The sequence below is a fragment of the Cystoisospora suis genome (assembly GCF_002600585.1).
Source record: "Cystoisospora suis strain Wien I chromosome Unknown contig_5836, whole genome shotgun sequence".
Lineage (NCBI taxonomy): Eukaryota > Apicomplexa > Conoidasida > Eucoccidiorida > Sarcocystidae > Cystoisospora > Cystoisospora suis.
In genome coordinates this window covers 1,504-14,276 of record NW_027158625.1, presented here as the reverse complement: position 1 = coordinate 14,276, position 12,773 = coordinate 1,504, and the positions used below count along the sequence as shown (strand labels likewise).

At 49.2% G+C, this 12,773-nt stretch overlaps 4 protein-coding genes across 4 annotated transcripts; 1 reads left to right on the top strand and 3 right to left on the bottom strand.

Moving 5' to 3' along the window:
* Positions 1-6: 6 nt before the first annotated feature.
* On the bottom strand, positions 7-1,622 carry CSUI_009634 (uncharacterized protein). Its single transcript, XM_068069747.1, has one exon. It carries the CDS (start codon positions 1,339-1,341, stop codon positions 562-564), a length of 780 nt encoding a protein of 259 aa, XP_067918280.1. The 5' UTR covers positions 1,342-1,622; the 3' UTR covers positions 7-561.
* Positions 1,623-3,501: 1,879 nt separating this feature from the next.
* On the bottom strand, positions 3,502-4,796 carry CSUI_009633 (sag-related sequence srs11). The gene has a single exon (XM_068069746.1). The coding sequence runs from the start codon at positions 4,527-4,529 to the stop codon at positions 3,765-3,767; it is 765 nt and encodes a 254-aa protein (XP_067918279.1). The 5' UTR covers positions 4,530-4,796; the 3' UTR covers positions 3,502-3,764.
* A 180-nt stretch (positions 4,797-4,976) lies between these two features.
* Positions 4,977-6,044, top strand: CSUI_009632 (uncharacterized protein). Its single transcript, XM_068069745.1, has one exon. The coding sequence runs from the start codon at positions 5,728-5,730 to the stop codon at positions 5,920-5,922; it is 195 nt and encodes a 64-aa protein (XP_067918278.1). The 5' UTR covers positions 4,977-5,727; the 3' UTR covers positions 5,923-6,044.
* A 4,668-nt stretch (positions 6,045-10,712) lies between these two features.
* CSUI_009631 (sag-related sequence srs11) lies at positions 10,713-12,770 on the bottom strand. The gene has a single exon (XM_068069744.1). The coding sequence runs from the start codon at positions 12,242-12,244 to the stop codon at positions 11,417-11,419; it is 828 nt and encodes a 275-aa protein (XP_067918277.1). The 5' UTR covers positions 12,245-12,770; the 3' UTR covers positions 10,713-11,416.
* Positions 12,771-12,773: the final 3 nt, after the last annotated feature.

The following is a 12,773-nucleotide window of genomic DNA, read 5'->3' as shown; positions in this document are numbered from 1 at the left end:
ACGAAAACGGGTGCTCAGCCGCCTTTCCAGTTTCACTTGCTGAGCTGGTTTTTCAGAGGAAGCTACACGACAGACATTACGGTCTCGGGACGTTCTGACAAAAAACATCTCTTCCTTGACCCTAGAGAACACACATTATTCTCGCAGTTAGTCATGAAGCTGGGAGAAATCTGAGTTTCCTGCATGACGATACAAGGGAACGTCACGCTCCAGGGAAGTAATCTCAATCTCTGGGACATCAAAGCAACGATCGAAGACTCGCGGTCCGCTTTGCGCGTCTAGATTTACATTCTATTACCCGTATCTGGCACGCCTCGCCGCTCTGCAGCGCCGGTGCAGTAGCAATCAACCTAACAGTATAAAAAAGAGCAGCATTCCTGCAGTAGCATGGTCTTTGCAGCCGCCCCTAGACGGGCTCGTCGCTCGGCCAATCTTGCCGGGGTCCCAGGCGTCAGCCGTGGATTTTTCAGCCTTTCCTGCGAACTACGCTCTGCGCTTTGTGCGATCAAATGCGGAAGAGGCACGGAAGAGACCACTCTTCACGTAAAACGCCGCACTGCCCTACATGTGGACCATCCATCCCAACGCAGATGTTGCTAAAGTCATGAAGACCCCTCCAGATAGGGTGGGCGAGAAGGCTCCAGAACCCGAGGGCTCATCAGGCTGCGGATCCTGCTGCTGCGGAGGCGACGGCGACTGTGGATCCTGCTGCTGCGGGCCCTCCGGAGGCTTTTGCGGCTGTGGTTGTTCTGTCTTTTTTGGCACCGTTATAAAAATGGTGCAGACTTGTTGGTCACTACGGGTGGGAGTTTGCACTGGTTTATTGCTGCAGATGTAGCAGAGGTGCTTCGGCGTATCTTGGGCTGGACCCAGAGTAAGTTTGAACACAGGGTTCTTCGCTTCTGTCCTTTGACCGTTGTCCTGTTGTGACGGCGTCACCTTGACGAGTGTGGAGTTGGGCACGAGCTCACTGAGGTCTCCTTCATGGCTGTGGTCACACACTTGTGCTTTCCCAGACGTCGGAGTGAACTGGTAAACCTTCTTCAGCTGGTCGTTAATCGTTTTTTCGGCTACCTGACCTAGCTCCACCGGATACAGTTTTGAGCCGTCTTTGCACGTGAAGCTAAAAACCCTGCCTTCCTCGGCGCTCAGCTCCAGGATTGAATTCTCGCATGTTTTAACATTCTTTTGTTCTTCAGGTAAACTGTTTCGGGGTGTCTCCTGAGCTTCTTTTGCAGTCTCGCAGCGAACGAAACAAACCCAAGACGCGGAGAGGCAGAAGAGAGTGGCTCTGACAAGGACCCCGATCCTGCCACCACCGACACGAAGCCTCATCTTCATTGTGACTATCACCTGCAATGAAACAAGGTGATTTAGCGCGAGGCTTCTTCAAAAACCAAACTATCAAGCTGCCCACTTCCTGCCCGGAGATTCAATCCTTCATGTGCACATAAAAGAAAGCAGTCCCGTGCAAGTCGCTCGCTGCGAAATCTGTGGGACCCTGGAAGGGCCCGTGGAACAGCAAACTGCTTGACCCGCCATAGCGTCGTTACAGGAAAAGCAAGCTGGGCTAGCCTCCAGATGTGTACTCCTCGTGTGACACGAATTTGCGACTTCGCGACGGGCCGCTCCCGAAAGACAGTTCAGCTGGTCTTCTCCGAAGACACTGCACCGCTACAACAAGACACCGCAGCGGATGCTGTCTGGGGGACACTGTCGCTTGCGGCTGCGGTACGATATCTGCCTGCAGAGAAACACACGGGTTCCCGAGAGAAAGCCACAATTCAGCAGGCTGGAAGTTCTGTAGTGGTAGAGATCTATGCGTATACGGAGGTGGAATGTCATGCCTCGGAGTCTGCTAGCTCGTGTGAGTTTTGGTACGCGTATGGGGACGGCGTCCTGAGATCGTTGTGTCGCTGGATTTTGGATTCTTAGAGATAACCTTGCATCACAGAGCGATTCACACGCATGGAACATCGGATCAGGCTGCTTTTAGCATAGAGGCATCATAGTGAGTTCCTAGATGCTGTTTCCATCTAGTCTTGTCCGGCAAGCTGAGTCCAGAAAGGCCTCTGTATACTAAAAGGCTTGAAGTGGACTAACGAATAAAACAACGTGCCGGACGGGCTTGCAGTCGCTCTCGGACCTCCAAGGTGACTCTAGGGAACATAGAGATGTTGCAGGAAACCGATCATATGTTGCCCATCCAACGGATCAACCACATTATCCCGTTTCCACTTTGTACAGACTGACTCACTCCGCTCTTGTGCTAGAAATTCGACAATTTAAGCACCCGTCTAAATGACTGTCTGTGTACCGGGCTATCCCGTGAATTAGGAAGGTGAGTTTGATCATATTGTTTCATTCCCTTCTCCTTTTTTCGGATAGCCCTCACAAGTACGTATTTACTTGTCTGTAACCAGAATGAATACAACATTCATCACACATTCGTAAATGGAAAGACTGAGTACGCCGCGAGTATCTGAGCGAATTACACATATCGAGCACATATAGTCTACTCTACGTTTGAAAATGAAGGAAAGCGAATAACCTGTTTTGCCTCTTCTTTTTCAAGGACGAAGAAAGTAGAGAACTTCTACGTTGCTCGTATCCGTGTGAAGCTTCTTTAGGAGAATCTCTTGCCTGAGAGACAATCTTCGCTCGGGGATACATTTATACAAGAGGGGAAGTATCAAGCGAGGTATCAGTCCCGGGTCTCCCGTCGTTTCGCATAATGAGAACTTCCGTTCTCTGTGTGTAGTTTCTCCTCCGAAATCAAATCATGTTTCTATTGGCATCACTGTATAGCCACAACAGAAGCGGAGAATTGATAAGCTCGCAACTTCCTAATCTTGTTTTTGCTTTACACAGAAAGGAAAACTGATGTGAACGGCCGGTCCGTGCAGCCCGGCAGGCTCTGCTTCAGCCGCTGAGCTTTGATTCCACTCCAAACGCAGACTAATGGAGTGGAGCCACCGGACGGCGGAGCTGAGAAAGTCTCCGAGAGCAGCACGTACCGTTCCTGATCATCACTCGCAACTAACCATTATGTATAAGATGCTTAAACAACTCGGACCGGAGGTGTTCAGGTGGAAGTGTGGGGCACCTCCGCTCCTCTGCTCACTCCGAGATTCGGGGAAACACCATAGTGGTCCGTGATTACCTGGAGCAACTAGCTTGACTCTAAGACATGGATATATGTGACAATACCTTAGCGAAGCAATTCGTCCCGCCTGCCCCCGTAATGTCTGTAGGAACATGGAGGTGTGCGAAAGCTGCGTATGATTTGCAGTTCCCCCCGCTGAGCTGCCGTACAGGAGACGGCTACGCGAGATACGCTGCCGTCTATCGCACTGTTCTCTACATTGCCGAAGTGCTTCACATACATCCTGCGTTATTCTGGTAGCCAGAAGTTCGGCAAAATTGCCTGCAGGTGGGCGTTGGGCAAGCATAGTCTCTGCCACCAGGAGACAGCTCGCCAAACGTCATCTCTAAAGAGTCGTTGCGACTCCCACCGGATTCATCATCGTGTTTTCGTTTACTAGCAATGCACCAGTCAGGGGAACTCTGCAGCCTGCTGCGGCATAAATACCAGTGCCGAGAAGTGTATGCATCTCTGCTCGGGCTGGCCGCCCTGCCAAATACGGACACAGAGAGCGCGCGCAGTGAGGGGCAACAGCACCCTAACGCATCCCCCTTTCACGCAGGGAAGACATGTTTGACAAAGCAAGGAAATGAGCACACTCACATACACGTGCATCCTCTTACAAATGGACCATCAGTTCCAACACAGATCCTGATACACATAACATCAGCCAACTGAACACGGAAAGTGAAGAAGAGCCCGACCCTGACGGATTATCTGGTTTTGGATCCGTCTGAGATTCTGGGTCCTGACCCGTCTGTTGATCTGGCTTCGAATCCGGTTGCTGCGGGGTCTCTGGCTTCGGTTTTGCAGAAACGGTTGCATATATGGTACAGTCGTGCTGCGGTAGGGTACGATTTTTCCCCGGATCCACGCCCGCCACGGGAGCCTTGCAGATGTAACAGAGGTGCTTTTCCTCATTTGGCCCATCACCGAGAGTAAGTGTGTACGAAAGATTGCTGGCCTGCTCATTCACGACCTGCCTTTTTGCATTATTGTCGGTCACCTGGAGGGTTGACCCAGGAACCAGCACATCCAGAGTCTGTCCTTTCGGGTTGCAGGGTTGTCCTGCCTTAGCTAACCCGAACTCGTTGACTTTCTTGAGCGCGTTGTCATCTGGTTTGTTCCTTGGTTCGCCGGTATCTTCGACCGGGGAAAGTTTCGAACCTGCTAGACAGCTGAACTTAAACTCCTGGCCCGCCTGGCCCGTCTCGGTCAGCACCAGCTCTGCGTCCTTGCATATTTTGACTTCAGGAGTTGGTCCACTCGATTGATCTCCTGGGTCTGCGCTCCCGAAGCGAATGATAGAGAAGCCGGACGCGGAGACGCAGACGAGGACAAGACTGACAGCAGTCACTCGACAATCGAGACGATGGATCCTCATTGTGATTTTCACTTTCAATAAAAAAAGGCGATCTACTGGGGCACTGCCCACAACAAAACAGCCGAGATTTTCAAATAACGGCGCTGCACACTTCGTGCGGAGTTTCGATCTCACATGGCGCAGTTTAGGAAGTCCATCAGGGTGTCCCCGGTAGAGCTGTGGGTCCTGTAAAGAACAGTGGAACAGCAAACTGCTCCCTTGTTCCTAGCAGTTTTACCATGGGCTACGGCCCAGACCAAACTGTCCCAGGTGTGTAAAGCTTGCTTCTGGTAATTTGCAGTGGCAGCCGTCTTCGCCGCTGCGTAAAGGTAGCTCAGCGAGCCACACTATCCACCCCGTGCACCGGTCTGAAGACATCCACGGTCTGATGTCTAGAGCCGTCGCGCCCTGCCGGTGAGGCGGGCTATCTGCGTGTGAGGAGAAAACGAAACATTTTTCTGACGCTGAGACACTTTAAGGAGCTTGGGAGTACTCTGGTGAGATTCCAGGAGTTACTTCAGCTCTGCAGCGGGCCGTGGAGCCTGAGTGCCGCCCGGCAGCGTTTGAAACACCTACTACGTTGTCTGGTGAGTAGTCGTAGTAAGCTCATCGGGACCTGCTGCGAATGAATCCAGCTACGTCCATGGGTTGACGGACATTAATACGTCTTTTTTTCTTGCTTGTAAAGCTCGATATGTTTCGGAACCCTTTCTTGAAGCGGTTCATTTCCTTTGCCACGCTCTCCACTTCTGTAGGTTCCGATTGTTCGGGTTTGTCGCATGGGAGGCTTTTGACAGTAGACGATGATTGGAGCTGAATAGACTTGCTATGTTTGCAATTCATCATTTTCGAAACATACAAATTTTTTAGGTCTTCTTCATAACAGTACTCTTCGGCGAAACAAAAAGATTGGGGAGGAGGGCAGGGTAGAGAGGCGTAGATGCGTAACACGAGATCCAAGGATGGAGCGAGTAGAGACGCAGAATGGAAGAAGAGGACATACGTGATCTGCACTCGGTTTTTATTTGATCTTTGTAGCCCCGCCACAGATGCCGCGGTAGTGAGATTGACTGTACCCCGGCTGCCAGGCACGCCGTCTCGACTTCAACACCTGGAACGTAATGTCGTTCTCGCTTTTTCTCATGTCTACCAGTGAAGACAACGGAAAGTCGTGAAGATGTAAAGAAAGGACAAAGAAGAGGAGCCTGGTGGTACACGAATGTGCGATAGAACAGCTGGGGAGAGGAAGAGTCTTCTTTCCTCCCTTGGGGAGCATGGTATACTGCATTTCACGTGTTTAGGGCTTTGTTTCCGTTTCTTACTAGAGACAGTTTTTCTTTATCAGATGCTGCTCTGCGAAGGTATCGAGGGAAGCCGGCGGGAGGAACACCTGGACGCATCACGTCGGGTGTGAGGTTGCCTCACTTTCTTCTTGATCACCCATAACAAGCAGGCACCTACTTTCTTTGCCATCGCGATTTAGTGCTTTTAATCTCTTAGCCAGTGTTGTTTCAAATGAACCGAATCGAACCGGTGAAGATAGTATTCTCTAGATGCACAGTCAATTTCTGTTGACACGAAAGATTCAGCTGAACCCTTTTTAACGAGTCACTGAAGATATGTTTCCAATTACAGGTGGGGTTGAAGACGTCTTTTAACCTAGTTTCCTTCAACTGCTGGCAAATGGAAAGGCGAAGATGTAGGGCTAGAACGTTTGCGCCACTTGCGTGAAATGGTACTAAATTGCTCTTAAAACTCTCGCCCGGCGCTGCTATTGCTAGATAGAAAGGAACGCACTCAAGCTTTCTTTCCAAGTCAAGTCTAACGTCACCCATGTATTGCTCTAGGGAACCAGTGTTGCGCCTGCTATAGTGTGACCGTCTAGCACTCTCCATCAGCCCTTTGTTAGGCTCCCGTGTGGGCCTTCACTAACGGAGACGAGCAGCCCTTCTACCGTCACAGCATTGCGACGATTCTTCTGTTCGAAACACCGCGTGTTTACCGGCTACGCATGCGCTGCTTTTAAGACAGCTAGTGTGGCATCTGGTATACGTGCTCAAACGTATATAACTCCGGAGAGATGCACGCGCAGCGCCGCGGGGAGACACCTAGAGATGCTCGCCCAGAGTTGCGGAGTGACACGTGGAGATGTTCACCCAGAGTTGCGCGTGACACCTAGAGATGTTTGCCTAGAGTTTAGGGTTTGGGGGGCGTTGGTATGTTTTATCGAAGAAGCCGATTGTAGCATTTATCTACGGCTACCTCCACTGGGAGTCTTCAACGACACCTTCCATTCTGTGCAGGTCCCCAGCGCGTTCAAAACTTTACAAGGCAAAAGTTTTGCTTTGCTACCTGACGCTGGTTTACCGCTGCAGACATCAACGATACACCCTCCTACAAGCACATGCTGAAGAAATACTCGTAGACACTTGAAACTTCTTTTTGTCGCCTTTCTTTCACATTCGCTATGTACGTGGTTCCCTGGATTGCTATGTACTATAATGCTAATATTGAAAGCTGTTCGTATACGCAGGCTGAACGTTACTCCTTCTCTCGATTCTGATACTTCTGTCGGTACCGTTGTCAATTGGTTCGGTCGCTGGTTTTGGGATTCTTATAGATATACTATTACTTAGATACAAAAAGAAAAAACGATCCGATACCCATATAAACAAGCCTTAGTCAGGGCGCTTGTCAGGTGGAAGACACATGGCGAGTTCCGTCGGTGCTCCTTCCATCTATTTTTGTCCGGCCAAGCTGAGACCAGAAAATGCGTCCTTGGAAGGAAAAGGCTGAAAGTGAACTATCGAAATGAAGCAATGTGCCGCAGGGTCTTGGCTGAATCGCTGACAGACCTCATAGGTCATCGTACGGGATGTAGCGATCTTGCACTAAACCAAGCATATATCGTTCAGCCAGCTGATCACAGCCAAACTACCACGGCTCCGCTTTGTACATACTAGCTCACTCCGCTCTTATGCGGTCTTGTGTTGCCGTACTGGCTCCATTCTTTGTTGTTGTGTATTGTTTTGAAGGGTACAAATAGCACGGTTCTTGAGACACACTAACAGTTCGAGAGAGTAGCTGATTAGCGGGACTCGGAGAAATTTGCCTCGCAGAAATGTTTACAAGATCCACCTGTCTTCTCTGAGCCCATGTGGCAGCCAGTGAGAGCTTATCCGCTACAGCAATAAGGCACCAGTCCCTTGTGAGTACCTGCAAGGATCCCGAGGCAATATCTTGTCACCAAGGCATGAACTATGTATGACTTGCCCTTCGGCGTGATCTGAAGGTTCGCTTTCTCGTCTGCTTGGCATGACCCGACTGACCAATGTATTCCCAGGATTCCTCAAGGCCGCTGCACGGTACGCCCTTAGCACAAACAGGGGTCCTCAGCGTTGCCTTGACTCCATGTAAACAACTGCTTGGCCGGTCACTCGGTAGACCATGCTTTTATATGTACAAAGTTTACTACACAACCTTAATGCAGTGAGGGACATAATTAATCCTTGTACGGTTCGTACCTACTTGACTCCTCAGTTTAAGCTGAATTGTAGTTTATCGGGACGAGCATCAGTTCGGTCGCACAGGGTAGAGAAGTCTGTGTTTCCGTGGAAAAAAGATATTCGTGAGAAATAGGGGACTACTGGTCACCACACGTGAGAGGAATGCGTGGAAGAGCGGATGCACGTAAGAATTCGACAACTCAGGCAGCTGTCTAAATGACCGTCTGTGTACCGGACTAGCACGTGAATGAGGAAGGTGAGTTTAATCCCTTGTCCTTTCGGCGGATAGCCGTTACAAGTACGTAATTACCTGTCTTTGAACTGAATGAATACAACATTCACCACACATTCGTAGATGGGAAGACTGCATACGTCGCTTGTATCGGAGTGAATGACACACATCGTACACACATAGACAACTCTGCGGTCGTTTGAAAATGAAGGATAGAGAATAACTTGTCCCCACTCATTTTTTTTTCTAAGCCCCAGGAAAGTATCCAACTCCCACGTAGTATGTATGTGAGTGAAGCTTCATTAAAGGAATTTTCTCTTGCCAGAGATACAGTTTCATCGGGGATACATCTACACAAGAAGGGAAGATTCGAGCGAGGCATCTATCCTGCGTCTCCTTGCTTTTCACAATGAGATTTTCTTTCGTTCTCTGTGTGCCGTTTCTCCTCCGGAATCAACTCGTGCTTCCATTCTCATCACTGTATAGCCACAGAAGCAGGAATTGATATACTCTCAACATCGTAGTCTCCCTTTTCTTTTTCACAGAAGAGAAAACTGAAATGGATTTGGTCTTGCCTCATCTCTCTTATATCTTTTTCTTTCTTTCCGTTATGTGTTTGATTCATGAAAGCAAGATGTCTTTCATCATTCTTACGCTCGATATCCTTTCGACTGTTGGTGGTCTGTGTTTCTTTCTTTCTACTTCAGTATCTTTCCTGAGATGTGAATGTGTGTTGTTTTTTTCTCTTTTTCTCTTTCTTCCTTCCTTTCATTCTTCAGGAGTTCGCTTTAGCTCTATTACTGGACCTTCCTCCTACAGCAGGTGTCCGCGTAGGACTGGATAGACATGCTATGATTCTTACAACGTGTGTGTCGATTCAAGATGCTCTACATCTCCCTCTAGGTAAGAGTCCTTCCTGAAAGTGCAACGGAAGAAAAAGAAAAAAAAATGATTTGAAGTGGGAGAAGAGAAACGAAGGGAGAGAGAGAAAAAAAAGAAGAGAGAAAGGCAAGAAGAGTGGTGAAGAGAGACAGAGAAACGAGAGACGGAAAGAGAAGAAAGACGAAGGCAGAGAGAAAAGAAGAGTATTGGAGATTGGCGTATATATTTTTACCTTTGCTCTCCTTGTCTGTATCTGTATGTATGTCTATTTTACGCGGATTGGTTTGGGCACATAGAGAAACGAAGAGAGAGAGAGAGAGAAAAGAAGAGTATTGCAGAAGATTGGCGTATCTTTACGTCTTCGCTTCTTGTCTTTCTCTTCATGATAGAAACGTTCTTCAGTGCTTTCTAAGAAACACGTGAGACAGTGTGTTCATTCAGCGAAACCCTCACCTGGATGAAGTCAACGTTTCCACATGGATAAAAGAGGATGTACCGTCGGTCTTTTTCTGCTCATATTTCTTCAATCCATTGCATGCTCTTGCAACGTTGAAAGAGAGAATTCTGATGGATAGGATCTTAGAGGCCTGTTAGAAGACGACAACGTCCTTCCAAAATCCCTTCAAGGGAGACGAGACATCGGCACAGTCGTTTTTTCTGATGATCTATGGCTAGGCTTACAGGCAACTAAAGGAATCTTTATCTTTTACTTCGGAAAAGAAAAAGACAACTGTCAGATAGTTTACAGTAACAACATTAGCAAGAGGGAGACTGGAAATGAGACTAGCTTTCCTTCGGAAAAGAGAGACGACTGAGAAAGAAAGAGATTGCTGTATGTGTGGAGAAATGATAATAGATACATGCAGAGAGATAGGTGTTTATGTAGGGAGAGAGAGATACGTGTGTGTATGATAAGAAGGAGAAAGAACTGCAAAGAGAGACGCAGTGATCTTTCAAGTACTAGACAAAGTATGAAGGTAGAAATCAATTGATGTATATTTGAGTGGACTTTCAAGCCCTAGACGGCTGCAAGGCTCTACGTGCTTGCTAACATAGAGAGATATTTATTGTATGTAGACTGATGTATACGTCCGTGGTAGGCGGACAGGGAGTCGAAGGAGACTTCACTGCGTTATCCAGCCCTTCTCTTGTAATTCTCATTGTCAGACTCGATACATGATGGGTGTGCCTACAGTAAAAAGTCGAGATTTTCAGATTTCAATACATGAAGATGAGGACTACTTGTGTACGTGAGAAAGGAACATACTTCTCATCCGGGCGTGACTTCAGATTTTACAAGCTTTGAAACGATGGAAGAGAAAGGAACCAAAGCCTTCTGCTTCGAGAAAGCACAGCTAAAGGAAAAGAAGACCGTCGGAGGATTTGTGCCAAGAGGTTTGAATACTGGGGTCGCCTCTTTTCCGACCGAACAGACTGCCTCATACGTACGATGATAAAACTAATCTCTGATCTGTCTCCTATGCTCTTGAGGAAGCACAACGAAGCTCCTTTTTTCATCAAAAAAGAGCGTCGCCGTGGTTCCGTGCCTTTTTTTCTGAATGCCGGAACCAATCGGCTTTCTTAGTCCTCCTTGCAGGTCTCATGCATGTGGACGCAGTGAGCAACTACCCACACACAACACTACCGTCCAAGGCAAAAAACAGCAAACGGTGCCTCCTGGTTTCCGAGGTTTTCCCGATTCCCGTAAAGCTACCAGAAGACGAAAACGGGTGCTCAGCCGCCTTTCCAGTTTCACTTGCTGAGCTGGTTTTTCAGAGGAAGCTACACGACAGACATTACGGTCTCGGGACGTTCTGACAAAAAACATCTCTTCCTTGACCCTAGAGAACACACATTATTCTGGCAGTTAGTCATGACGCTGGGAGAACTCTGAGTCTCCTCCATGACGATACAAAGGAACGTTACGCTCCAGGGAAGTAATCTCAATCTCTGGGACATCAAAGCAACGAGCGAAGACTCGTGGTCCTCTATGCGCGTCAACATTTACATTATTACCCGTACCTGGCACGATTCAGCGCTCTGCAGCACCAAGGCTGTAGCAATCAACCTAACAGTATCTGACAGTTTAAAAGAGAGCGACATTCCTGCTGGAGCATGGCATTTTCAACTGCCCCTGAACAAGCCCGTCGCTCGGCCAACCCCGCCGGAGTAGCAGGCGTCAGTCCGTGAATTTTTCAGCCTTTCTTCGCTCTGGTTTTCAAGCGATCGAACTCGATAGAGGAGGCACGGAAATGAGCACCGCTCTCTACGGAAAACGAAGCACTGTTCTACATGTGGACCATCAATCCCAACGCAGATGTTGCTGAAGTCATGAACGCCACTTTAAATACGGAGGCCGACAAGGTTCCAGAATCGGAAGGCTGATCAGGCTGCGGATCCTGCTGTTGCGGAGGTGACGGCGACTGTGGATTTTGCTGCTGCGAATCCTGCGGCCCCGGCCGCTGTGGTTTGTCTTCCTTCCTGGGCACCGTTATATAAATGGTGCACACTTGTCCTTGGTTAGCAAGATTGGAGCGGGACACTGGCGGAGTCTTGCAGGTGTAGCAGAGGTGCTTCTCGGTATCTGGCGCCGGACCGAGAGTAAGTTGGTACACAGGGTTCGCCTCCTTTGTCCTCTGACGTTTTTGTTGTCCTGACGGCGGCAACTTGGCAAGTTCGGACTGGGGCACGAGCACACTGAGGTCCTGTTCTTGGCTGCCACACACTTGTGCTGACCCGGACTGGGAAGTGAACTCGAAAACTTTCTTCAGAGGGTCGGCAATCGCTTTCTCGATTGGCTCAGCTGGCTCCACCGGATACAGTTTCCAGCCTTCTTTGCACCGGAAGCTGAACACCTTGCTTTCTGCGCCGTTCAGTATCAGGTTTGAATCAGCGCACGTTTGAACGTTCGTTTCTTGACTCTCTTGTGCCAATCGAGCTTCTTTTGCACTCTCGCAGCGGACGAGACAAACCCACGACGCGGAGAGGCAGAAGAGAGTAGCAGCGACAAGGACACCGAACCTGCCACCCCGGACACAAAGCTTCATTTCCATTGTGATTACCATCTGCCGTGAAACAAGGTGATTTAGGGCGGCACCTCTACAAAAGTGGAACATCAAGCTGCCCACTTCCTGCCTGGAGATCAAATCTCACACGTGCACATTAGAAAGGGCAGTCCCCTACAAGTCGCTCGCCGCGAAATTGTGGGGTGCTGTAAGGACCCCTGGAACAGCAAAATGCTTACTCACCCATAGACGCGTTTCGGGAAAAGGAAGCGAGGGACAGCCTCCAGATGTGTACGCTTCGTGTGACAGGAATGTGCGACTCTCTGGCGGGCTGGTTTCTCGAAGACAGTTCAGCGGGGTCCTGCACGAAGACACCGCACCCCTACTACAAGACAACCCGACTGACTACGTCTGCCGGACACTGCTGCTTGTGTCTGCGGTAATAAAACAGACCGGTTTCCGAGAGACTGCGGCAATTCAGCAGGCCTGAAGTGTTTCTGGTGAGGACCCACCGGCTACCGTGGCCCTCCACACGGACGTTCCCAATGATAGGCTTGGATAAGGGAGCAGAACCTTCAGAAACTGTGAGGAAAGTCAAGGCAAACTTAGACGCCTTTCTGATGTGCCCGCGAGGAACTTA

Bases quoted from the DNA above. Each gene is read 5' to 3' on its own strand.
- CSUI_009634 (XM_068069747.1), bottom strand. From the start codon at position 1,341: ATGAAGATGAGGCTTCGTGTCGGTGGTGGCAGGATCGGGGTCCTTGTC.
- CSUI_009633 (XM_068069746.1), bottom strand. From the start codon at position 4,529: ATGAGGATCCATCGTCTCGATTGTCGAGTGACTGCTGTCAGTCTTGTC.
- CSUI_009631 (XM_068069744.1), bottom strand. From the start codon at position 12,244: ATGTTCCACTTTTGTAGAGGTGCCGCCCTAAATCACCTTGTTTCACGG.
- CSUI_009632 (XM_068069745.1), top strand. From the start codon at position 5,728: ATGTGCGATAGAACAGCTGGGGAGAGGAAGAGTCTTCTTTCCTCCCTT.